General features: G+C 38.7%; 3 protein-coding genes across 3 annotated transcripts in view; all 3 read right to left on the bottom strand.

Moving 5' to 3' along the window:
* morf4l1 (mortality factor 4 like 1) overlaps positions 1–2,882 on the bottom strand; it is an 18,545-nt gene extending 15,663 nt beyond the window's left edge. Inside the window, exons 1-6 of the mRNA XM_042495998.1 lie at positions 2,760–2,882; positions 1,275–1,321; positions 1,108–1,175; positions 928–1,014; positions 298–375; positions 154–179 (exon numbers count right to left, since the gene is read on the bottom strand). Of these exons, the coding sequence (XP_042351932.1) occupies positions 154–179; positions 298–375; positions 928–1,014; positions 1,108–1,175; positions 1,275–1,321; positions 2,760–2,799 (346 nt within the window). The 5' untranslated portion in view covers positions 2,800–2,882. The remainder of the gene's footprint in view (positions 1–153; positions 180–297; positions 376–927; positions 1,015–1,107; positions 1,176–1,274; positions 1,322–2,759) is intronic.
* A 1,622-nt stretch (positions 2,883–4,504) lies between these two features.
* pias1b (protein inhibitor of activated STAT, 1b) lies at positions 4,505–17,060 on the bottom strand. The gene is made up of 14 exons (XM_042496438.1): positions 17,032–17,060; positions 14,228–14,660; positions 13,937–14,021; positions 13,705–13,752; positions 12,757–12,847; positions 12,519–12,653; positions 12,310–12,415; positions 11,825–11,898; positions 10,863–11,023; positions 10,514–10,647; positions 10,249–10,426; positions 7,909–8,048; positions 6,391–6,428; positions 4,505–6,293 (listed from the first exon to the last, which is right to left on the bottom strand). Exons 1-14 carry the CDS (start codon positions 17,053–17,055, stop codon positions 5,949–5,951), a joined length of 1,992 nt encoding a protein of 663 aa, XP_042352372.1. The 5' UTR covers positions 17,056–17,060; the 3' UTR covers positions 4,505–5,948.
* A 2,341-nt stretch (positions 17,061–19,401) lies between these two features.
* On the bottom strand, positions 19,402–26,095 carry skor1b (SKI family transcriptional corepressor 1b). The gene is made up of 7 exons (XM_042496869.1): positions 24,371–26,095; positions 23,933–24,026; positions 23,727–23,831; positions 23,546–23,605; positions 23,060–23,134; positions 20,736–20,810; positions 19,402–19,505 (listed from the first exon to the last, which is right to left on the bottom strand). Exons 1-7 carry the CDS (start codon positions 26,093–26,095, stop codon positions 19,408–19,410), a joined length of 2,232 nt encoding a protein of 743 aa, XP_042352803.1. The 3' UTR covers positions 19,402–19,407.
* Between the last annotated feature and the right edge of the window lie 320 nt (positions 26,096–26,415).

Here is a 26,415-nt window from a genome sequence, read left to right as displayed (position 1 = left end):
TATAAAGGATAATTTCCACAGTTATCCTGACACCCAGATTTACAGCTTCTATTGTTATGATGATGGAAACACACTTGTGCAAAAACCTGATGTTTTGGAGGGCATGCAGTTAAACTGTGTGAATTGTGTAAACATGCAACATGATATACTTACTCTTTTGTTTGTTCTTTTTGGTTTTCCTACAATAAGAAAAAAAACAGGTGTTAAGAAAAATCAACAGGTATCACACATCTGAAACAGTCTGAAAGGGGACAGCACAGCGGGAGACAGGAGGAAAATCTCATGACTTAAACTCACACATCATTTTTCTGCGGTGCAACAGGTATCTTCTTATTCGGTGCAGCACCCCTCATTCTTCCTTCTACATAATGGTCTCTGAATTAAGAAAAAAAAAGTACTTGAGTATACATAATTCATATTAAAGACACTTTCAGGGCACAGGCTGCAGCCGGTTCATTAGGCTAAATATTTGCGCAAACTTCATTTGTATTTTTTTGTTGTGTTTCTGTCATATGAACTCATGTTAACTAACTCAAAGATGATGGCGAGAACTTTAAAAGGTCATGGGACTTTTTTCACACTGTTGCAGGGACACTGTGATGATCCAACTGTATGGCTATAATTGCTCAGTGATTATTTTGGCTGTTATAAAAATGTGCATTTAGTCTTTGGCTGTTGTACAACTAAAGACAAGAAAAAATGTAATTAAAAAAAGCAGTTCCGTGTCCCAGTTTGTCTTTTTTGAATATTAAAATATTGTCTAATTTTAGTGTTAAATGTTGGTCTACATGGTAAACATGGTATATAATATTCTGTCTTAATTTGCTATTTCCCTGTGGACCATGGTCATAAAAAACTCATTATAGTGGCCTTTGTAAACAATAATGTTAATAAAAACTTTCATTAAAAACAAGAGGATGGACTTACTGATTAGCCCTCTGAAGCTCTTTCTGTTTCTGCAGATTACTGTCCACATACTTAAGCACTCTGCTTTCAGGAACCCATTCGTCCCAGCTGGAAGATAAAACACCAAGAAAGAAATCAAGCAAATGGAAACCCTTTACTATACAAATATTTAAGACTTCATTTATGTGGACTAAAACTTACTTCTTATTCCAACCACTGTAATGAATAAAGTATTTGATTTGTTTGTCCTTGATGTTTATCTTAACACACTGCAAAGAGAGACATAATTCGTTGTTAAAAAACATTCATATCAGAGATACAGAGGTGGATCACATGATCACAAAACCGGGCTAACTAAAGCAGCCTACCTTAGCTTCGTAGAGCAATGGCCCATGAAAACACAGCACTCTTTCACCTGAACAGAGTGATGGTCAATTAAAATCAGCATCAGAGCAGTCCAAGTAAAATATGAGAAAATTGTAAAGCTCACTAAACTACTTGAGCACACACAAGAACAAAAAAAACACCTTCAGTTTATTAGTTTTGAATGTCTTGCACCTTACACCGGTTTCTTTCTGATGACAGAGAACAATAATTACAATTGCCTTTTTATTTTTATTTCTATTTCTTAATATATTGTGTTGTAAATTGCAGCATAATGCACATATTTTAAACTTTCTGAACTTTACGTAATAGTTTTACACACTGTAATGTAGCATAAAGCACGTATTTGTATTCTTTTACACACATAACATACTCTTTCATTTTATAGTTCTTATTTCTACCGTCTATAATTCTCTATGCTTTACATCAGCTATAATGTATCACAACCCCCCACCCCCCATCACAGTTTATTAATGACTTTTAGTTACACACTCTGGCAGAGTCAAGAGTTAAATTTAGTGGAAAACTTGACTTGATGCATGATCAGTTTGTCTGTTGAATATTCTATAAAAATTGTGTAATTTAGACTTTTAGACCCAAAGGTATTCATATTATATTTATATATACCAGAGAAAAGTAGAAAAATCTAATACTGAGAAGCAAAAAATATTTTTCTTTATTAATAACTTAAATGGTGATAATTAAGATCGTAGTCAAATAACTTTCTGTCAAGTACTAGATCCAGTCAGTTAATTAACTCACCTAATTTCTGCCCTATCAAAGAGAGTTACCTTATGGCTTGGGTTTCAGAACCTGCAGCGCACTGAATGGAGTGAATGTATATAAATTTCAGCTGACACAGTAATAGGTATTATTTTACATTATATCAAAATATTAAATTAAAATGAACTAAATACTGTGTAATGAACTAAATTACTGTGTGTAAAAGATAGATATATTTCAATTAATTATTTAAAATTAATTAACTAACATTATTTTTTTCCTTGAGAGAAATCGGTTTGCCACACCAACAAGGACCACTAAAGTTTATTAAATACACGATGTTCTTGTTGTATCTTTTAGAGGAAGCTGCAGAAAAACCTGTCGCGGTATGTCAACAGCAGTGTGTGCTAACAGCTCACCGACAGAACACAGAGGTGGGCGGTGAAATCAATGGAGCTAACACCACTGCATGAATGAAGCTAATGCTTTTAGTTAGCGCGTAACAATATCCTTAAAATGCAAACCATGAAGGTTGCCGGCATGCTTCTGCTAACGTCACGCTATATCGTAGAGAAAAAAATACAAAGTATATGACGAACATGGCGAATAAAAATAACAAAGACCTGTTTTGTGCAACAACAATGAAGGCTAACAATGCTAGCGGTGTTAGAGCTAGCTAAAATTTCCGGCTCCAGCACTGAATGACGCCACGAATCTATCTGAAATCAAAACATACAGCTTGTTACCTTCTTGAAATTTAGGCTTCGGGTCCTGTTTCGGCGCCATTCACGGATTAAACTATCAAAATATGGGAAAAATTGCTAGCTCCCATTCCAGTCTGAAACGGCGCCGCTATCTAAAAACGTCATAACCAGCGTGATGACGCATACATCCTGCGACGAAAGATGCGCTTCACATTTTATGCAAAATGCAAATTTATCGGAAATGCAATCGTATTTTCAATGTTTGTCGTGTGTCATATAAACATTTTGTTTCAATTATTGTGTATAGAAACTTTTGATGAGCATTTTTTTCAAAATTTTATTTTTATTTTTAGAAAAGTCGGCACCCGGTTGAACAATAAACCCGTGAAGCCGTTAAAATAAACAGATGATGTTGCTCAAGCTGGCGAACTACAATGAATTATTAGTAATTCTAGAGATTCTACTACCTCTAAACCTTGGGAAGAACTTTATTAGCAAGTCAAATAATGTGCAAAGTGTTTATATTTTGATATATATAATATACTCGAATTTTTCATATTTGGTTTAAATGCTGTCTAATAACGTTCATTAGTAGGAATATTATGCCAAAATGCATTATTCATTCAGTCTATTTTAATGTCATTTATTTACCTAAAAACACAATTATATTGATATAATTTATAATTTATGGGTAATTGGATAATGTGAAGTCCTTCTCGAAATGTAAAATTGTCGCATTTTCAGAAAAAAAACTGCCTTCTCAAAGCTTTACTGCCCTCCTGCAGCATTTTTTCAGCATCGAAGATCAAAGTGTGGCAACTAGTCGCATTTCATTCCGGGGTTTTCCAGTGCCTCCTTTCCATGGGGCCCTAAGTAATCGGACCCACTTCACCCCCACAATGATCCCCTTACATATGCTCCATGTACAGGAACTTTACTTAAAAAACAGTATACAGATAGGGATGCACTTGGTCCTGTCTTGCAGACCCAGCATAGTGATTCACACAAAGAATTAAAATCTTAACGCCTCCTTTGGTTTCCTCTGAATAAACAAATCAGTTTGTGCATTCCATTTAGGTGTGCAGGTGCTGGGTTTTGACTTACCAACACACTTAAATGGAACTGAGCCATCCATCAATTACACCTGTGCTTTTCCTGCTGTGAAAACCTAAAATGTGTGCTGCAATTATGATCTAAAGCAATATGTCAAGGAGCTAGGAGTATGCCACCAGACATAATGACAAAAACCATTAAATACAGCATTCAGTTATAGGGAAGTGATACATTCACAAAGCAGCACTTTAAATCAATTGAATTGGAATCTAAAGAAGTCATAGAGAATTAATGGATAAAATGATAAAATGATTCAATTAATAACTATTATCGATTCTATAGTATTTCCTTATTCTGTTTATAATAATAAATCAACAAATTATTTTAAAATAAACCCATATATTTTGAAAATGCAATCAGTTCCAGTCATTGCTCTCTGGTGGACAAACTATGTAATGGCACAGCATTTCAAAATGATCTGAAACATATTGGTATTTCCCTACAGCAAATTCTTCTTGTTTCTTATTAACCCAACAATAAATTAGAAGACATCTGACTGCATACTGCAGCATGGACTTATCCTTAGAACAACTACAAAGGTGCACTTTCTTATATCTGTTTAATTCTTACAAATATCAAACAGCACAGTAGACCTTGTAGCGGTTCAAAATGATCAAAGCCTCTATTGAGTTATTGACATCATCTGATAGTAAAACAAACAGAAAATGTTACAATGCATGTCAAGCAACTATGACATCTTTAAATAGCATTAATTATATAATTACAAAAGAAATATCACATACAATGACAGCAATGCATATCCACGAATCAAACAAATGCTGAAAATATATATGATAATAAATAATCCTAATCGTAAGCACAAGTCAAGAAAAATAAAGGGAGGGGATGAGTCCATAATAACTTCAATGGTTTTGACTTCTGGGCCAAAATGCGTGTTGTGATACACTCAAAGACTAAGCTATCACAGTTCTCTTATAGGCTGTTGCAAAAACACTTAACGACAAAAAAAGGCCGTGCATCCTGTGGCGTTGCACAGGAACGGCACAGCACTCGCACAGGTGAGCTTTCAGGGAAATTCGCAGACACATGCAAAGCTGAAAACTACTCTTTAAGTGTTTCCTGCAACTGTGAACGCTCCACTGCTCCAAACAGCCTGTGTGTCGAGAAGCAAGTGTTAAAATCAAACGTAAAATGTAGAATTACCCAAAAGCTGACCAGAAACTAGCTGTCTTGAAAGACACTGACCAGCCACTTTGCTGTCGTTTTCGTTGTATATTTTGAAGTGTAATAGGCAAAATTAAATTATAAGCAAAACACACAATAAGAAGGCTGCTTGCTGGACTAGTGCCGTTCATTCACACACTGAAAAAGCCTGGTCTTACAATACAGACTTACTCCCAATTTATACTTTAGGTACAGTCTAAACTATACACTATTGTTCATAATCGATTGACTGAAACAGGCGAAGAGAGTGCAGAGTTATGACAACAGAAGGATCTAGCGTTTGCAATTGTAGTGGCAACAGTTCCTAGAGGCATAAGGAATGCTTCTTTAAAAAACAGCACACATCCAACATAACTTACATCATAAATAATTCCTTAAAAATATTATGACCACAGCATGAATGTCTCACAGAAAAATCTACAGTGATGGCAATAATGGCCAGATCTTTCTGCTGTCAAAACATGTTTGACAGAAATGATGCCATTTAGAAAATAAAGAAAGTGTTACACATTTTCCTGTTTTGCTGTGACTTGCCTTTTGTACATCTATAACAATGCCCATTTTCTTTATATTCTAAATATCATGTTACATAAGGTGTCACCTCATTGGGCTCTGTGCACATAACATTATACTGAAATAATGCCATTGACATGGAATATTGAAACAAAACTGTAAAAACCAGGTACAAAAGGTACAATATAATCAAAGGACCACATGAAGAGGTGTGAAAAAGTCTTCAGTATTCACAGAAAAATATCAACTGAAGTAACTCACCGGACAAGAAGCGTCCTAAGTTTATATACACATGATAAGTAAAATTGAAAATAGATTTTCCTCTCTGTACATAGCACTGTATTCTTTCATCTTCCTCTTCCGTATTTACAGAGAACTCCTGTCCTCAAGGTCTCCCTTGTCTTTCAGTTCTGTGTGGATCTAGTCAAGAGAGATAACGTCAGATATGGAGCCGTAAATGGCCGCCGCCGCAGCAGCTTCCACCGAGGACCTCGACAATCCTGAGATGGTGTGGCTGTCCCTGTCTCTGTCTCGCTCTCTGTCTTTGTCGCGGTCCCGCAGACTGCTGGACGACACCAAACTACTGGTGCTGCCACTGTTGCTGCCTCCGTTAGTGGCCGCTAGCGTGCTGCTCCCCGGGGTGCCCGGCTGCTCCCGTAACATTGGAGAGGAGCCGTACGGCAGAAAACGGTTGAGGAGCAGGTCGTGGTCCTCTGAGGCTGACGCTGATGCAGCCGCCGCTGCAGCCATCACCATGTTGTAATGCTGCCAGGACAGAAAAGAGTGACCATTAACGCATTAACCCGACATAAACATACTGCAGTATGATGCAAATAAAGTTCAAAGGTTTGAGTAAATATACCTGATTGTCGCCTTGGAGGAAGGAGAAGAAATTTAGATCTGCAAGAAAAGAAGACTCAGTTTATTTACTTCATCTGGATGTAAACTACCAATATACACTACCAATCTATTTTAGTTTGTCTTTTAATTCATTCTATTATTCTGTTTTGATTAGGGTTAACTCTATTATTAATGCTATTATTTCTGTGTTTACTGCTAATATTCTTTAAAATTGTATTTACTCTTATTGGTATGGGTTGTTATTTTTGTTTTGTAATTATTTTCCTCTTGTGTAATCCTACTTTAAATTTTGTCTGGTCTTATTGTTCGGCTCTTAAAGTTTTGTTGCCTCTGCAAGAAACGCTTCTTACTTCTGCTTTGCTTTGTTTGTCAAAGCACTTTGTAAAGTCTGTTTTTAAGGGTACTATATAGTTATGATTATTATATAATAAACATTATTTGTATAGCAACTTTCATACAAGAAATGCAGCCCAACGTGCTTTACAATATACAGTTACATATTTATTTAATAAGTAACAAACATCTGTGTTCAAAGACAGCTTCACTTGTCAAGTCTGCCTTAATACAAAACTTGCATTTCTCATGTACATCGAGTGAATTATGACTCGGTGTAATCATTCCCCCTGTCCAAACTGGCTTTGAAGTGATTGATTCTCTCAGAGTTTGGCTCTCTGACCTACACGCTCAGCAGCTGGAGTTGCAGCACTGACTATGACACACAGCACATGGAGGAAATTAAGGTAAGCCTCTTTAAACCCTAAGCACCAGATTCCAGCAATTTGCATCAAAAATCACACTATTTCATAACTCTGAACACACTGATATGATCCACATAATTTTAGAATTTAGTAAAAAAAAAAAAAACTAAAACCTTCCCTTACACACCAATGTCCATTGCAAAGAAAATATGTTTAGAAATCACAGAGAAAAAAAAGCCGATCTTTTTAAATCGTGAAAGGAATTGTCAGGCGTGCGCTTCAGTCTTAAAATTTTCTAGTGATAGCCGTCTGTACATCCACGCACACACTGCAAACAGGAGTCGATAATACCTAATTCAGCCCACTTTAATTGGTGCCAATTTGCTAAAATGTGAACAAATACATGCCCAGAAACAGCATGATTATCTCCAAATTAAACTAAGACTACTACTAATAATAATAAATAGAAGTCACAGGAAGTTAGGTGGTGTGCAGTTGTCTAACAATAACTTAAAAACTCTGGAAGAGATCAGGGAAGTTCTCCTCAGTCGTATTTCCATGCCAACACTCAGCTTCAGCTTATGTGAGGCTTCAGTGGACTGAAGATTTTGTCTCGGCAACAAGTCTGACATATCAAGTCAGGACATGTCCCATCACCACACTTTAGCTACAAAGACTGTAACTTTGATAGGTGCTGACTGCTGGAGCATCATGTGTGATCACATTTTTTTCAACATACATATGCACATGTGATTATTGTATTAAGGCAGACTAAGGCAGCGAAATCTAAACTTTTACATAAAGGCAACTGACAGGCATACCTGGCAGGTCACTGGTTGTGTGATAATAGTGGCGATAGTCCTGGATAAGAGGAGGAGGAGGAGGAATGTAGCTGGTCTCCACAGGGGGCATGCTGGGAGCTCTGCTTACAGGTGAGGCATGGCTGTGTAGGTTCAGTACACTGGGAGGAAACAACACCATGTTAGTTTAAGCTTCATCCACACTTACACACTTGCATCCCTTTACCACCAAAATTAGCCCGGTTACACTTTTTTTAACATGGAAAACCCATCAAAATAGGCTATGGGCTCCTTTTCCATCACCAGTAGAGCAGAAATGTGTACACGGCTCTGCAACAGACAAGCATGGCCCTGTTTTTTTGTTACTGGTGTGTCACATTCATCATTACAGAAGAGCTGAAAAAAACAGGTTTGTAAACAGCAGAGAGCAGCATGAAGACCAGTCAAAATGTTCTGCGGTTACTACGTTTTTTTGTACTTACTTTTCCAGTCTCTCTTCCAAACTGTGCAGATTAACTTAGAATTTTGTTTGAGCACAGCTTGTACTTTGTGTTGGTGCAACGTTGGAGCCGTGGTCGATAAATACCTGTGACTACTGCAGGGTAATTTGGGTGTGACTGCCAATTGTAACCTTTCCCATTCCATACAAAAGTCAGATGTTGGCAGGTGTTAGTGTTTTTTGTGTGTGTGCAGTGCTAAAGGCGCTGAAGTTGCATATAAATACTACAGAGGAAGAAGTCATGAGTCATGAGTATATGGCTGTCAAGGAGGCGGAAACAATAGATTAGAAGTCATTGCAAAGCAAATATAGTATGACTGGTAGGACCCAATCAAGAGGTGAATGTGGGTGTCTGCATCATCGTTTTCAAAAGTCTCAGACTCGTCCAGACTAACACACAAACACGGGCGTTTTCAGGCTAAAATGAAGTCCGCAGCATTTTCTAAAGACCCTCTTTAAGGGTTTTGAAAACACTGGACCACAACAAATGTAGTAATAGTTAAAGTTTTAAAGCAGAAACACATTAGTGAGGATGTAGCCTTAGGGCCTGCGTCCACATAGCGTTTTTCCTCTGCAGAGAGACGGTGGACGAGTGCTGGAGAGCGCTTCGGTGTTTTTTTTTTAATGATGTGCTGTGGGTTTTGATTTCATGATGATATCTCGACATTAGCATTAACTAGTAAGCTTAAGTGAAGCTACATTAACAGAGGGTTAACTACACAAGTAACAATGAGTTTACAATGGTATGCTGATAAAAGCACAACACACCACAAGCAACATCCAATGTCTGCCGACTGATCTGCTCCCACAAATAAGCGTCTGTCCCTGTTGTGACAGAAGCCTTGCTAAAAAGCAGCAATGGGCAGATTTCCATTAACCCTCGAACTGCGCAGGTTGAAATTGCCATTGAAATACACTTAATGGAAACGTCAATTTTGCAAAAACTCCAATTTATCACAAAAAGTTGTTATGCTCGCATGAGGTAGTATTGCAGTCGATTAAAATAAACAAAACAAAAAAACATACTTAGCAAAACTGCAATGGGAACACTTTTTTCCCTTTATAGGTCACACAATGTTACAACAAAGAGTATCTGTTGGAGCTGGCTCCCTCAGGCATGATGCAGCAGGCGCTGCAAGAGGTGTTACTGCATCGCATAACTCTTCAAAAGTTGAGAGGATCATCTGGAAGTTTTGAACCACAATTTCTTTGTGAAATCGTGGACTGTCCACTCACAAATCCCTCATACGTGGCCACTCCAATGTATAGGGGGCTTGCCTTTCCATTATCACTCGCATAACACGCCTACACTGCCTTCGATTGGGAATAATGACGGCTAGTGCAGTGGCTGCAACAGAATTAAACCTGCTGTTGTTTTGAACATCTGTCACCATGGTTCTTGGAATGTTATCGCCAGAGGAGAAGTCACATAACATCACTCAGTGGAAACACAGTCATGTCACGATTGTGTTTTATTAACATTTTGAAAATATTGCTGAAGTTATACACAAATCTGTAATGGAAACCTGCCTAAGGAAATCGCCAGCGCTTTTCTGAAAAGTTCAGAGATTATCAACTCAAAGCGCCAGGAGCGGCCACAAAGAAAAAGTGGGGAGCTCTACAAAAAAAAAACAAAAAAAACAACAACAGGTGCTGTGATTTTTCTCCAGGCAACGCTCCTCATTAGAAACAACTGAAAAGACGCTGGTGCTTAGAAAAAAACAAAAAAGTGACAAAAAAAATCTTGGTGGACACAGGCTCTTACAGACAAGACAAATAACACAGCAAAGTTAAGCACTAAGATCCCCAAAATAAATTTGTTCATGGTGATCTCACTTCCTGTTTGTGGTTTGGAGACTCACCCTTTGTTTGGAGGCGGAGAGACAGGTGACAGCGAGGGACAGGGCCTTTTAGGAGGCGGCTCATCATCTAGCTCGTCCTCTGAGGAGCTATCCAGTGTCAGGTCAATCACATCCACTCTTTTGCTGTTGTCGTTAGACGATCCCCGTTTCTGCTCGTGCGTTTCTGTCCGAGACGAATCTACAGAAGGATGAGTTAACTTACACTGTGCTCTCACATCAGGATGAAGAGTACGCTGAAAGAATCTGAAATATGCGAGCTACATACCGCTGTCTACACCGTTGTATGAAGCAGACACTTCCTGCACCTCTTTTTTCGACCTCATGGGGGCCCAGTTTCCATCCTCTTTGAACTGGATTTCATCACAGTCAGAACAGCTATTCAAGATTTCCATGAACAACCTGTGAAAACAGCATGACGTTAAAAAAACGGTAACATAAGCTTTAGTGCATCATCATCCCTTAAAACTTATGTTTCAGAAATACAGTGTTTACACTTTTTAAAGCAACAATTTCTTTCAAGGTATTCAGACCAAACAGCAATACTATAACTCCCCCTTACATTATCATCAGGTTAGACGGTAATCTACCCAGAACGTGTGAGGTGCTGTGCTCACCCGTCAATGATGAGGTGCTCGTACGGTGCCTTTTTGTCACAGACTGGACACACCCAGGTCGGCTTCTTCTCATTCATTTGGATGTAGAGTGTGGCATCGAAGCATTGAAGGTGAGAGCAGGTCATCGCTCTGCACGGGATTGTCAGCCTCATCTTCCCCAGCTTTAATGAAAAAAGCACAAAATAAGTGTGTTTGTTTTATAACAAGAGAATTGTGTTAGTGTACAGTATATGGAGAAATGCGTTTTTTTTGCCTCTCTGTACACTAAAATTAAATTCTTGGCGATTTTTAGAATGATTAATTTCTTGTTTCTTGTCTATTAACAGGCTAAGTGGCTGGTTTAATTGGTTCTAAAGGTATTTTCTCTAGGCCACTAGATATACATCTCACAACTATCTACTATACAATGACCAGTGATGGAGAAAGTACTGAAATACTTAAGTAAAAGTGAAAATACCACTGTCTATGAATACTCTACTACAGTTAAAAGTCCTGAATTCAAAATATCACTCAGGTACATACATAGGTAACTACATACATAATATCAGAAAATGTACTTAAAGTATCAAAAGAAGAAGTACCAATAATGCAGAATGGCAAATACATGTACAGTGAGAACATGTTAATGTTCTAGTTTGTCGATGTGCAGCCAATTTTAGATACTTTGTATAATATTTAGAACATTAGGAGTATAGCACTACATCATATTATACAAGCATGGCTTGTTTTGTTGTAAAAAGTTACTACTAACTACAAGTGACGAATGAAAAGGAGTAAAAAGTAGAATATTTCCATCTGAAATTTTGTGGAGTAATAGTATCAAGTATAATAAAATGGAAATAATTGAGTGAAGTACAAGTGCCTCAAAACTTGAGTAAATAAACTTAGTTAAATTCAATCACTGACTTTAACAAAAACTACAATAGTACTCTGAAAAATCAGTAGTATAGTGGAGTATTTACAGGACACAGCAGAGAGACTCGTAGACTGGTGGTGGCGATCTCGCTCTCTGGATCGGCTGTTAATTTCTCTTTGACTGTGAAAAAGAAAAAAGGCAAATATTTCATACAAAAATTCTGCCAGTTTAATGGAAAGTGTGCTGATTTAATCTGGTAAACTCAAAGTCCCTCAGCATTAATCCTTGGTCAGTATGGAGTAAAATGTTTTGAGTGTTTGAAAAAACTGCAGTGGAACAAGAAATATCAATAGGGAGCAAATTAGCTTTTCAGGGAATCTTTAAGGAACCGAGGGACTTCCTTTTAAGATCCTAATTTTAATTCCCGGGACTTCCAAGTTGTTGTGACTAAGTGTTCAAACAGGCCACAAAAAGAGCACAGGAGTTACAACATGAAAGAAGTCAATCTAAGTGAGTCTTTTTCATTTCCTACTCCACTACAGATGCAGTAGAAACACGTGATCCATTCTATCAAATCAAGCGAGAACTTACTCAGAGCTCTTGAGTGGTCAGGGTTCCTGATTCCTTTGGACCGTAGTCTTTGCAACAACACTGCAGACGACTGCTGTCTCACCAGATACACAGCCATGGAAAAACTCTGACAAAACAACGTGAGCAAGATAAATGACACCGATGTGACTAAAATCTTCTTTAATTGGAAGTATCGCTTGATTCATAAAGCTTTGTCTGGATCTTCTTACCCTCCCAATTTCTGAAGTCCATGACACCACAATTGTGTTGGGGACTGTTGTGGACAGTCGGACGAGAGAGGTTATGTTGATGGGGCGACTGGGCCTTTTTGGTTCTACTCCATTTTTGGTTGGAGGAAGATATCCCTGCAGACAAAACATCAAACATCATTGACCTGGATTCTCAGTAGCTGGTGCTGTGATACACAGAAAACATGACAAGATAGACAGAGAGACAGCCTGGACTCACCGGGAGATTACAGGGTTTGCCGTTCACCTTCACACACAGATTAGGGGGGAAATGATCCTCCTGGGGACAGCTTGTCTCTGATAAACAAAATCTGAAAAAGAAGAAAAGAAATCACAGAAGCGATAAGATCAAATGTTGAGGGACAAATGCAGAAAGCAGCTTGTTTCTGTAAAGTTGCCACTTTCACAAAAAGGCTGGCCTGCTTGCTCACTTAACCATGTCATTAGTGTCAAATATAGTCATCTGTGATATAAGAGCACTTCTTAAAGCATGCCATTCATCCATAAAGGATGATGGATATTTAACTCTGTAACGAAGAAAAATGCCAACTTTTTTTTACAGTCACTATGTATACTCTCCCAAGTAAAACAATGCCAATTAAGCGTCTGTTCAACTTCATTGTTTTTTGTGAGTAAATGGACGCACTCGCTTGCCTGCAAGCAAGACAAAAAAAATCAAAAATCAATTAATCAAATACATTTTTTTTTTTTTCTACAGAAAGGTGTTGCTTATACTGCACTTTGCCTATATTTTCCAGAAAAAAATGTAACATTTTTATATTGTTTTTTTTTCTAGAATGTCTAAACTTCATTGTGAATAAAACTTGAGGGTGTGTGCATCCGGCAGACAAGCATCGGCTGCACTCTTCGCTCTACAATTCAGGACCTGTTCTTATGGTAATTAATCTAGACTCCTGTATTTGTCATAATAATCACATACAACTTTGAGCGAATAAATAGCTCGAGTTAAAACTTTGGTGAAGGTTTTAACCTATTACGTCTGAATCTGAATGTCAGATGAAACCCCTAAGAGGAAAGTCTCAGCTGACAAGAAGTAAACAAGTGGCACGACTATTTGTGGTTGCTTCAGACCTGAGAGGAGATGCACGCAGACACTACTGCACGCAAATATACTTCTTGGTTTAGAAGAAAAGTGTGTTAGACATACCTTAACTGGACTTGAACAGCAAAGTCACATTTGGTCCCCGATATGTCCCTTCAGAAATTAAAGGACAACAATGACTTAATAACAATGTTTACTCTGACTGCTTGTTATATCAGATAACACGTGTTTTCTAAATAATGTAAACAACATTGAAAAATGGTTTAGTAGTTACGACACTTTCACAGCACTATTTCTCCTTCCCTCTCATTGCTTACCACACAGCTTTCTTACTTACATGGAGCTGCTGATCTGTTGAACTTGCTGTGGTGTTAGTGCGAAGGCATAACATGCTTCCTGGAACCGCTGACTGTTTTCTGAGGCTACAAAAAAGAAACCAGGAACAGAACATGACAGTCAGGGGGGAAATCTACTGAAGTCACTAATCAGCTCATACTCAACTTGAACCAAGTACGGCTTTAACAAGTCATGGTTACATATCTGTGGTCACAATGCTCCATCAGTATGTAGAAAAGGAAGAAGTGTTATCCACACACTCACACAGCTGAGCAGGAAGTCATGGACTCACCCAGGCTGGTTGGCTTAATGAGCTCATCCAGAACGTCGTAGAATGGCAATCTCTGGAGCTTGACATCAGGGTGTACAGGGTGCAGGGCGGAGGGGAGGTGAGGCAGACTCAGCTCGTGCTTAGGCCCGAGTAAAGAAACGGGCAGCAGAGGCGACGGGGAACCGTGGCTGTCAAATCCCAGCTGGGCGAGGCCAGCGGGCAGGCTGGAGGCAGAATGAACGCCGGGCAGTGCCAGGTCCACTGGTGAAACCATTTTGGTTGGGAAACGCCGTCTGTAGAGCTCTTTGATCTTCATCTGCACTGCAGGACTGCAACCGGCCTTGAGTAGGTGGAGAGCTTTGGTCAAAAGTTCGTGTTTGCGCCCGTGCTTATTCCGTCCTGCATACCCCAACAACACTTGGAGCTCCGAAACTCGAAGGCTCATTACCATTTGCTGGTGAAAAATGGGAAAAAAAGGTCTATTACACCCTGAAAAACACATTTTCATATTAAGGTGTAAAGAAATTAGTTTTCCTATCTCTTCTTCTAAAACGTTATTGATAAAGCTTGTTATTCATTTCTTAAAACCCTTCACTAGCTTGCAAATTCCCACACCCATAATATTTTCATTTTTTACAGATGCTTGGAGCAGGAAGATTAATATAATTTCTTTGTCCTTTTTCTGACTTGTTTCTTAATAAAATCTTAAAATTAAGAGTTTCATCATACAGTATATCTGACAAACAGTCACTCTGAGATGATTTTGGCAGAGACGACTGTTTAACTGAAACCAGAGACCGCACATTTCTAATAATCAATCCACTTTTCAAAGCTTTGATTCATAAAGCATCACCACATGCTGAAAGTGATAATACAGGGTGTGGACACAATAACATGAGTATCTGCACAAAATAATGAAATCCAATACATCAGAAACTTTTAGTGAGACAGTGTCAGAGATGTGTTGACCCAATTGTTGAACAAGTGCTTTAAGATGTTATATTAGGCTAGTCTCGACCGATATTGCTTTTTCAGAGCCGATACCCTTATCATTAGTACTTAAGGCGTCTAATAACTGATATTTAATAAATAAAAATGAACATATTTCTGTCAACAACAAACACCAACACAAATCTCCAACTCTTTAAATGCCTTTAGCAAATATTTAATCAAAACTGAAACTTCCAATATAATATACAGTTTGTTCCCTGCAACTTTTTATTATATAATTCAGTAAAAATTTAAATAAAAAATAAGTGAATAAAAATAGCTCCCTGAGGTTTAACAAAGTAAAAGTTCCTCCCATGCGAACACTTTCTTTGCATGTATTGCAGACGCCCATCCCTGGTGTTAAGTGTAATACGCACACTTTTTCATGAATTAATTTTATTAGCTATCATTAAAATAAAACACTGATACAGATAATCAGCAAAATGCCAAATATTGGCCCAGATGACTGGCCAGGCCGATAATCTGTCAACCTCTATAGCAGACTGCGTTATATTATAATAGTGATCCTGTTATTTAGTTGGAGATTTCAAAATAACAAAAGCATCAATGATACAATTGAACAACACTGGACTTCTTATTCACAACAAAGCACATCCAAGCTTACAGTGTAATGGATTCAAATAAACCAACACCACAATTTACATAAAACTGGATCAACACCTCTGGGACACCAAACAAAACATTTTCATCTCCACGTTATGTTATATTTCATATGTACTCGTGTTCTTATGATCACCCTATAGTAATGTCTCGTGAATAACAGATGAAACACTTGATGCTTGCACTAAAAAAACAATTACGAAGCACGTGCAAATGCAAGTGGCAATCCACTTTCAGTGGAGGTTATCTATTGAGGATCCCAGTTGGCACTCAAAGTGGAAGTGCAAAAGCTAAATATTCAGTAACTGTAAACAACCTCATGACGATTGATATTTGGCATCACTTATTACGGAAAACATTTCGATATATTCAATAACTGAGCTAAACTATGTGGAGTACATGTTGAATACCTTTTATACTATAGAAAACACGGCTCATATGAGGAGGCACAGGAGTGTCAACAGTGCAGAGATTTGTTTAGGAAGTGAGCAGATCAATGTTAAAACGTTTCACAACCAGTGTTTTCTGACCATTAATAATTAATAACCAGCATTAAGAGAGCAAAAGAGGGAAGGACACAGCGTAGATTTAGCATAAACTAGCTAGCAGCGCCTGTGTGATGCCGGTGTACTCTCACTGAGACAAAATCTAATGCTACAGTATTTACTTTATCTCGTAGTTTTGAACCAAAATCGCCAACGTGAGTTATATTGCAGTTACCACACTATGGATAGAGGGTATATTTCCGTTGACTACCGCCATATCAAATCAGAAATAACGCTAATGGAAGCTAAACTGCGCTTGTCGTCCAGGGAATAGACAGAGCCCGATTTCAAACAGACACTGCGGTCCGCCCGGTGAACTACTGATAATGTCAGGTGGCTAACGCTACGGACCCGCTGGGTAGCAAACGGTGACATAAATGTAGTGTTCATATTTCACTAAAAGCGATATCTGGCCTTATCTGCAGGTGAGCCGCACAGCAGAGGCAGCCTAACGGAACGTCGGCAACAATAACAAAGCTAATGCTAACGAGCTAGCCAACCAGCTAACAGTTTGTCTGCCCCCCGCTGCTCTGCTGTTTGGGTGTTATATGCTTTGATAACAATCCCATCGGGTCGCTACTGTCAAGTTAGAATGGTGCTATGGTCTGAGATTCAAATCTCAATGTGAGAAACGTCTATTTGTCAAGCTAACGTAGGGGCTCGCTTTACCTTCAGTTCCGCACTCTCCGCCATCTTGTTACATTAGGTGCGCAGGCGCAACAGCCGTCCTCAGGGGACAGCAGATACAAAACTGTGTCGCTTCCTAGAGACGGACAGCAGGGGGCGCTGCTGCAACACAGAGGACAGCGGGACGTCCTCTGCTGACACTTATTGTGCCCACCACTGAAACAGTATTCAGTTTGTTTTAGGAGTTTTGTCCTGCTCGTCTAAGAATCTAAGAATACATAAAAATAAAACTGATCGGGTAGGAAGTCTTGAAATCGTAAAAACTTGCATGTGTGGTTTTCAAATTAGCCTATAGCCTTTTTTTGCTTATCTCGAATAATCGATCAATTGGTTTTATAGGCTACCCTGATTAAGACTGTAGGCTATGAAGTCGAAGCGCGTTGAATGTGAGAAGCAAGCACGTTTAACCCCTTGAAACCAGAATTGACATCACTGTTATTGTGCTGCTCTTAGATGCCTTTCACAAGTATTAAAACCTTTGAACTCTGAGCAAATTAGTGCGATTCCTTTCAAAAACACGGGGGAAAGGCAATGAGCAACTTGGTGAGAAATGTTCTTGAAAAAAACTGCAAGAAATTGGTAGATTTTATAAAATTATTTTTCAAAAGCTAGGGGAAAATGTCTAAGGGAAAAAAGACAAGCTAGAAGAAAACTATCATAATAAATTATTATTATTATTATTATTATTATTATTATTATTATTATTATTATTATTATTATTATTATTTATTATTATTATTGAAACTATTTTTTAAACAGCTTTTTTAAGTTTTCTTCTTTTTTAAATATTATTATTAGACTATGGATCCATAATTTTAAAACATCATACAACAGAACAAATAAATATAATATCACATAATTTTTAATACAGGTGGTCATATAATGCAATTTAAAGAACATTGTTAAAACAAAATGGACAGAACTGAAAAAAAGCTGTTTAAAAAATAGTTTCAGATTATTTTCTTTTCCCCCCCCCCCCCCGATTTCTTGCAAATCTTGGGGCCTTTTTTCTTTCACTGCAATTTGCCTCCTTTCCGAAATTAAATCAATTTGCTCAGGTTTCAAGAGGTTAACCATCATCAGAGTGTCTTTTTTTAGACTGCCAGCCACCATATTCCTCTAATTCACTGAGTAAATTGGGACACTTTTCAGTCTTGTGCGGGTATTTGATGAGTTGTGATTCATATAAAATTAATGGCCAGATATTTTGATAACCAATCAATCGTTTACATGTTTTACAAATGGCAAACATTTGCTGTTTCCATTATGTGAGGATATGCTAAGATACCTTAAGTGGCTATTATTTGGGTTTTAGACTGTTGGTCCAAAACAAACAAACAAAACAACAACAACAACAACAATAACAGCAACAAAACAAACTAGATGTCTCCTCGAGCTTTGGGAACGTGTTTTAGACTATTTCCCACTATTTCTGACATTCTAAACAATCAGCTAACTAATAAACATTTAAAAAGGAAAATGATCATTATCCTAGTTGCATTTTTTTTCGTGCGGTATTGACGAATTTAACGGTTCTCTCATGAATACGATAATTTTTAGCTCAAACCATACGTTCAACAAGAAGGCTCAGTAACACATAAAGGTGAAAGTTGCACATAAATTCAAAAACAGGGCAAATTCACTGACGATACATAGGTGAAATTATGAGTTATGAATCCAACTCATAGGCGGAGAATTATGCTGACAACACCAAGAATCCACTTTCCTTTTAATAAAATGATTTATTTATTCGCGATGAAAACAAACATGAACAAATAGGCTACTCTTAATAGAATATGTCGCTATACTTACAAGGTCGTGGGTGTTCAGCCTACTAACTTCTGTGTTTTGAAGTCTCCACAAACAAATGGCCTGTAATAGGCATGGTTTGACCGCTTTAAATCATTATATAACCGGCCTATTTCAATGCACACGCTTTTTTATGGTAAGCCCCATCATTTGTTTAAAGTGCATCACATCCAAAGGAAGCCTGCAGAAAAGAACACAGCAAAAGTAGTAGGCTAATTCTCAATACTGAGAAGAGAAGGAGCTTGGCTATCAAAGCTGCTATTATTATTGACAACAAACAAAAAAGATAAACAAAATAACAACCTAGAACTATTACAAGATACATACATTGTCATTGCACTTTGCCACAAATAATAAATATCATCAATGGTATCTTTTCAGTGAAAGAAATTACACTGTAATGCTGAGGGTAGATATACACCTTTTAAAATATTATATACACGTGTTTTGTTTTGTTTTTTTCCACAGTTTTTTTTTCTGATGGTGTGACAGAAGCTGCAGATGTGTCCTGTAGTTTTTTTCTGTCATATGGGTGTGTGCTGATGTGATTCAGGGTGGCAGCAGAGGAGATTTGAAGGTGCAGGAGCCGCTGCAGTGGCGAGGAGTCAACATCTTACACGAGAAATGGTGTAAAGCGTCGTGAGCTTCTAAGAAGAAGGAGATAAAACAATCAATAGTGTACGTGCATGCGAGGCTAAATCGGCTTTAATGAGCATTGCATAAAAGTACAACACACAATAAATGTATTTGCATCGCACACTTTTGTGTTACACAGTTAATAAGGATCAACCGATTCAAGGCCATGCTGCAAAAAGGATGCTTAAAGTCTCTACTGGCACTATGAGTGCAGAAATATAATGTGCAGCTATTGCACCTGACTTCACAGCAGTTACTTTTTAACTTCTGCTGAATAGAATAAGAAGTTTCTTTCTCGGTGCACCTCGCTGCATAAAGCTTCTAAGACCGGATAACCGTGACAGAAAGATACATTTAACCCACTGAAACCCGGATTGACAGCAGTTTTACTTGTGCTGCGTTTAGATGTTTTTTTTTTTTAACATTTAAAACTTTAAAACCGGACCAAATGTTGGATTTCTTTAGAAAGGGGAGGGGAAGAAAGCAAGTAGCGACAATGTCCTGCAATAAATAAATAAATAATAAAAAAGAAGAATATTCTCAAAAATGCTATGCTCTAACTATATATTCAAAATTGTGCCACAGATAATACAGTTATTATTGCATAGAATATTTAGGTACTCTTCTTTCTTTCTTTTTTCCTTTTTTTTGATTATTTTTAGATTATGTTCTTGTTTGTTTGTTCAGGTTTTTTTTTTTTGTCTTTTTTGGGGGGCTTAATTTCGGGTAATTTCTTAGTTAAAAAGCTACTTCTTGAATCTTCTTACACATAACTTTTGGGCCATTTCTTAAGTTGCTCATTGCTTTTTCCCCCCATTCTCGAAAGAAATCAAGCCACTTTGCTTATAGGTTTCAAAGAATTAAGATGCTCACTAAGCTCAAGAAATCAATTCAATCTACAAAAGAATTGTTGTTTATCTGTCAGTTCCACTGTGGCTTATATGTCCATTTCAGTATTTAATTAACGTGTGGAAATTAACCAATTAATCACCAGTAAATTGTGAGAAAATCAGGAAGTGTTTCTAGCATAAGTGCAGGTTATTCACGGAGATATAACAGGGCGCTTTGCCAATCAAAACAGTAAATGAAAGAACACAGAAAACCCACGCAAATCCCCGATATCCTGTATACACAGAGCAGTTTGAGCACACAGGCTGTCATCAATCACGCCGGCAAACATGTCGCAGTGAGTGTGTAAATCCCCGCTGCTGGATCCGCTGCCTCTGCTTTATTTCTCTCACCTCTGACGATGTGGAGCTGCTGGACCATCTCCTCCCTGTAGGAAAGCTCCCTCTTCATCTGATCCTGGAAATTATCTGAGGAACAAATGGCAGTCAGTCATGTGGTAGGTGGGCCTCCATTTAAAACAAATAAAAACAACAATAAAATAGCAACAAAAAAAAAACAACAAACAAACACCACAGCCAGTAAAAAAATAAAAATAAAAATCAGACAAAAGCGTCTATTCAGCGACTTTCTCTCCCTGAATTACTGTAAATATTTTGGAATTTATGCACCTTTATTGCTCTGATTTATCATAAATATTCATGTGAACATACAAAATAAATAAAAACGATATGAGGTTATCTGGGTGAAGCCCTTCATATAATTTCTTGATTTTAGGCGATTGATAACACTTCAATGCATTAAACTGTCCCGGTCCGAGGATTCAGCAGCCTCTAGAGGGCGCTGTTCACAAGATAAAGCGACAAACATACAAAGACACAAGCTCCAAGGCTCCCAAATGTAGCAAACACTGTTTGGAAATACTTATATTTGTTTTTCATGATGGATTAGAAATAATAGCATTTTTGAAAATAATTCAGTTAAAATAAAACATTCTTTTCTATAATAAAATATTTATATTATCACTTTGTTTTAGAAAATTTGGATGAATGCAAATTGTAAAATGTGAATGAAAAAAAAACCCCAGGGTGCAGCAGTAATTTCCTTTTATTTAAATTAAACTTCTACACAAAGTCTAAATATCCTTCACCATGACCTGTTTAGACATTTTTGCTGTAATTGACATGCGTTTGTTTGTGTATTAATTGTGTGTTTTTGCAGACCAAGATTAGACTATCAAAAGGAATAAATATATAGAATAAGGTATTTGCACCAAGTGTCTTAATGCTACAGATAAACCGGTCATGCCATTATGTTCACCAAACTCCCCTAAAAATAATCCAGACTACCAATTAATTACTACCAATAAGTGCAGAGAGAAAAAAAAAGAAAGAAAGCAAAATACAAAATTCCAAAATGTAACTTAAAGAGTGTGAAGTGAAGTCATGGAGAATTTTATAATTCTGACTTTATACGAGATTTTGAAAGATGTGATGCTTCACAAAGCTGAGAACAAATAATGTCAAACAGTACACAACAGCTCATATTTGAGATAGATTATCCTGTCTATTGTGGATGTTGATGGTGATTTTTATTTACACCAAAAACAGATTAAGACTGATTTCAAAAACATGCGCTGGTCTATGATGTAATAATTGTGATGTAGACTTCTCAATACTTTTGTACAGAAACCACAGTGTGCCTTGTTTTTTTCTGTAGATGGGAGATTTTACAGTTAAACTAAATTTTACAGGTCAGACATCTTTGGGATATACTGCTGATTTCTTTCTCCGCTGCTCTGATGGAGCAGTTCTGCTCAGAATCCATTCTCCATTTTAATAAGACTCTCAAATAGCTTTCTAGCTAAAGCAGAGTGTGAAGAGTTTGAGTGGGTGAGATGTTTTCAAGCATTTTTGGAGAGAGGGCGCATGGGAGTCATTGTCAGTTAAAAATACGGCAGCAGTCCAAGTGTGAGAGCTGCTTTTTGTCCTGCAATTCACCTCAATCCACCTGAAAATCACGTGAAGCATCCAACTGCTTCTCCTGGATATGGGATACACTTTTATATTAAGAATTAAGATTTTCACTGCACTGGTGTGGAGTTTTTAAGTTAAGTCACATAATATTTAAAAATAAATGCAGATATTCTGAATGAATGCATTACAGACTGAATTTGTGTCACACTTAAAAAAGCTTCAATCAATTATGACATTTAGATTTAATCAAACTGACATTCCCCCGAGCTATGACATCACTATTTGTATGTCTTACAAATTTCTGTATATCTATTAAAAACAAGTAATTTGTACTCACAGAATCAGGGTTTCTGTGACTTACATTGAGCCCCAAAATATCTACACCTCCCTTGCCCATTTCCTAAGGATGCATGAATGTTTTTGAACAGAAGGTTAAAACCAAATCATTGTTAAAAGGGGTGTTGAAAGCATCTCCTCCCAGGGGGAGTGTGCCCCTGAACCACTTAGTAATTTTGGAAGAATGATGGCCTGTAACAGATTTTTTAGAGGAGCACATGCATGCCTCTGTTGAGGTGGATTTGGTCATAGCGTGGCAAAGGTTCATGTTTTGGCCTCAGTTACAAACAGAACAGAAAAGGTAACATTTAACATGCACCAGAAAGACTTTAAAGTGTGTGCTGTGGTGATAAAAGCTAGTGGGAAAAAACATAGTGGGGAAAGCACTGTTGCAGAATTAAGCTTACCTTTCAAGTTTTGAAATTCACGTTCCAGTTTTTTCCTCAGCTCAACTTGCTCTAACAGCTGTTTCTGCAGTTCCTCTAAAAATAAAAAAAGACAAAAATAGAGGACGCTGAAGGAGGAAAGGTACAGCAGATTTTTTTTTTTTTTTTTTGCATTATAGTCTTTTATAGGGCAGTTTTCTATTTTTAATGACAGTGATGAGGACACCATCATCATTTACACTGACTATTCAGAGCAGGTCTTCATGGGCCTGCAGTAAAAAAACACAAAAAACAAACCTTTTCTTTTTATATATATTTTTAGGACAAATGCCAAAGAATCTGCCTCAAGGCCAAAACAGAGACAGGAAAAAAATAACTAAAGGAATTGGCCAATTTTCTCTTTAATATCAGTAAAAAACGTAAAAAGGTCTAATTTTATATCAATAATGATAATGTTTTCAAGAGGCTTTAAATGCCATTTCATCTTACAGTAAGGCATGGTCTTACCTTTTGCCAGACTTTCTATGGCTCTTTGTGTTGGCAGAGCTCTGGCTGGTGCGTCCTCGCCTGAATAAACAGGAAATACATTATTTTCCCCTATCTGCAAATAAAGTAGACCCTTATCTTAAAAAAAAAATAATAACAGATACAAAAAAAAATCCTAATCGCTGACCTTGGTGTAATTTACCTTCATCCGGCTCTCGCTGGTTCTCCTCGCTGCTTTGTTCATTAAAAGATTTCGTTTCGATCTCCTCCACAGTGGAAGACGGCTCTTCTTTACTTGCACTCTCATCTTAAGAGAAAATAAATCGATGTAACTTTAACCCTCATTTTTTCCCCTTTTCCCTTACAGCGATATATATATATATTCAAAAGCATTAAAAATTGTCTAACCATTTGTTGCAAGTACTCCAGTCTGGTAATTGGCAGGTCTGAACTGATACGGACTGCTCCTTTGTTGCAGCTCACCCCTCTCCGGTGTGTACACCTAAAGAAGACACAATCACCACTTCTTTGAGCTCTTAAAATTACAAGAGGTTTTGTGAAATAATTACAAATAATTAAAATAAAATCTTAAAGTAATAATAAAAATATACTCTAAGTGTATAGTGTAAATATTTTTTTATTTAAGTGATTTATTTATGAGTTTTTTTTTTCCCTAAATGTTTTTGGACATGCTGTTGCTGCTGTTACACAGTTTTAATATGAAGAACACATTTAAACACAGAGATTTTTTTTCTGTTTAACAAAAAAATACACACAAGCCAAGTGATGAAAGCAATGTTACAGCGTGTATTTATGGCCGCTGTTTCTCAGCTGGGAGTCACTCACTTCAGTAAAAGACGCAGCTATGAGGGTCTCTGATAACTGCTTGCTGTGCAGTTCTCTGTCAGAGGACTGGCCCACGTGCAGGCTCATTTTCTGGGTTTCTACCAGACTGCTCTCCTGCAGGCTCCTGGAGTCCGAGTCGTTTGGTGAAACACTGTGAGCCAAACCGGGAGGAGTCCGGGGACACGCCGAGGACAGAGGACGGCAGTCCTCCTCCTCCTCTGCTGTTTTATTTGTCTCCACATCCACGTCCGGCTCACCGTCGCTGTCCACGCACGGGGACATGGAACGGTAGCTCGAGCTCTCGCTTAAAAAATCGGGCGATAAATAGCCGGTGCGACACCCGTTGTACGCACCCCGGTTGCCGTACAGCTTGGCTATGCAGTCGGCGTCTTTGATAACGGGTCTGAACGCGGACACGTAGCTGATTTTCCGGGGCGCGAGGGTCATCCCCTCCAGCGGCCTCGCCTCGTCCCCGGACTTGTCGTCTTCGTTACGCGCGGACTGAGTGCTGGAGCAGCGCTCGTTTTCAACCATGCTGTCTTTGGACGTGTTGGTGCTCCGGTCGCTGTGCTCGGATATGTCCATGTCTGTCTGTCTGGGGGGACACAGCAGCTCTGGTGGGGGTTTGTGCTGAGTTTGGGGGTACGGAGGCATGGGCAACGCGCCCGCCGCGGGCCAGAACATGGGGAAGGAGTGATAGGCGCTGTCCTTGGTGCCGGGCCACAGGACGCCCGGGAGGCCCGCTTTGTTCTGCTCTCCCATCATGCCGTCGTCTTTCTTCTGGCACAGGCCGAAAGCCGGGAAGCCGTAGGGATGAGGGAAGAGCGGCGGTGGGATCTTTTGCAGCATCCCAAAGCCTTTGCTGGGCACGGGGATGACCGGGTAGCTGCGCGTGCTTGTCATGCCGCCCCGGGTGTCCTCGCAGCTGAGGATTTTTGCAGGAATCTCGGGTGAGTCTCGGGGTCGGTTGTGTCCGTGTGGTTTTAGCGCAGAGCCGGACTCTGACCCGCTGCCTGGCAGCGTCCTCTTGCGACTACCCCCATTGAACATGGCCTTCACATCTTCCCACGCGTGTAGTATGTCTGTGGCGGCGTTTTTATCTGATAATTTGAGATGCCGCCTCCAAGAATTAAAGTTAGCCGCGTCTGGCTGCGTGTACTTGGACTCTGGCGTGCGATGCGAATGAAATATGAATTTATTTGGAGAAAAATACATGTTGCAATAGGAGCATTTGATGCACTTGGCCCTGGAGCTGTTGTACCTGGCCGGGATGAAGTTTCCTCGACTCCCCCACGCGCACTCGTGGGAAACATCAAAAGCAAAATTTTCTGGAAGTTTAGGCGGCGCATGAGCTCCTAGGAAGGACTTGCAAAGTCTCTCGGCCTCGCGCTTAGTGATCATCCCGCAGCGCCTGGAGGAGATTGGCATCGCACCGGCTCTCCGCAGGATCTCCAATTGGACAGGAGTGCACTGGACGCAGGTGATCCCCAGCGCCACGCGCCGGTTGTGTATCTCGTTATAGCTGTAAGTCTTCAGCAGCGTGTTGGAGATCTGTGCAAGGCAAAGTCTCTCCTGGCCATCTATCACCAAAGACACGATCGGTATTCCATACAGCACCGTCTCTCCCACCTGATTGGGCTTCAGGTTCTTGGTACTCGGGTAGGAAAGTTCTTGTTTGGAGCTTGGCGAGGAGCTGGAGTCTCGTCCCGCAGGTATGGAGTCCATCCTTGGAGGCCTGGAAGCTGCAGAGACGACGTTTGACATTTAGATGGTACATATCAAAGTAAATAAAACAGCTTCTAGTAGAGCTTTATGATAATAGTTTAATGGTGGCTTTTAGTTCCATCGCAGTAAAAGGTGTGCATGCATTATTTCTGAAATAAAGTTGCAAAAAAGCGATTTTATTTATTTTTGGACAAACCGTCAAGAATAAAAGCAGACATTATATTATTACATTATTAATAATTATGTTTGTAACATATCGATAGGCATTAGTAGGCCTATTCCTTGCGCTTAAAACTCTTCCTAAATTAACTGCATTTACG

This window comes from Plectropomus leopardus, chromosome 11 (assembly GCF_008729295.1).
Source record: "Plectropomus leopardus isolate mb chromosome 11, YSFRI_Pleo_2.0, whole genome shotgun sequence".
Taxonomy (NCBI): Eukaryota; Metazoa; Chordata; class Actinopteri; order Perciformes; family Serranidae; genus Plectropomus; species Plectropomus leopardus.
The sequence above is the reverse complement of the archived record's forward strand: the minus strand, read 5'-3'. Positions and strand labels throughout refer to the sequence as shown.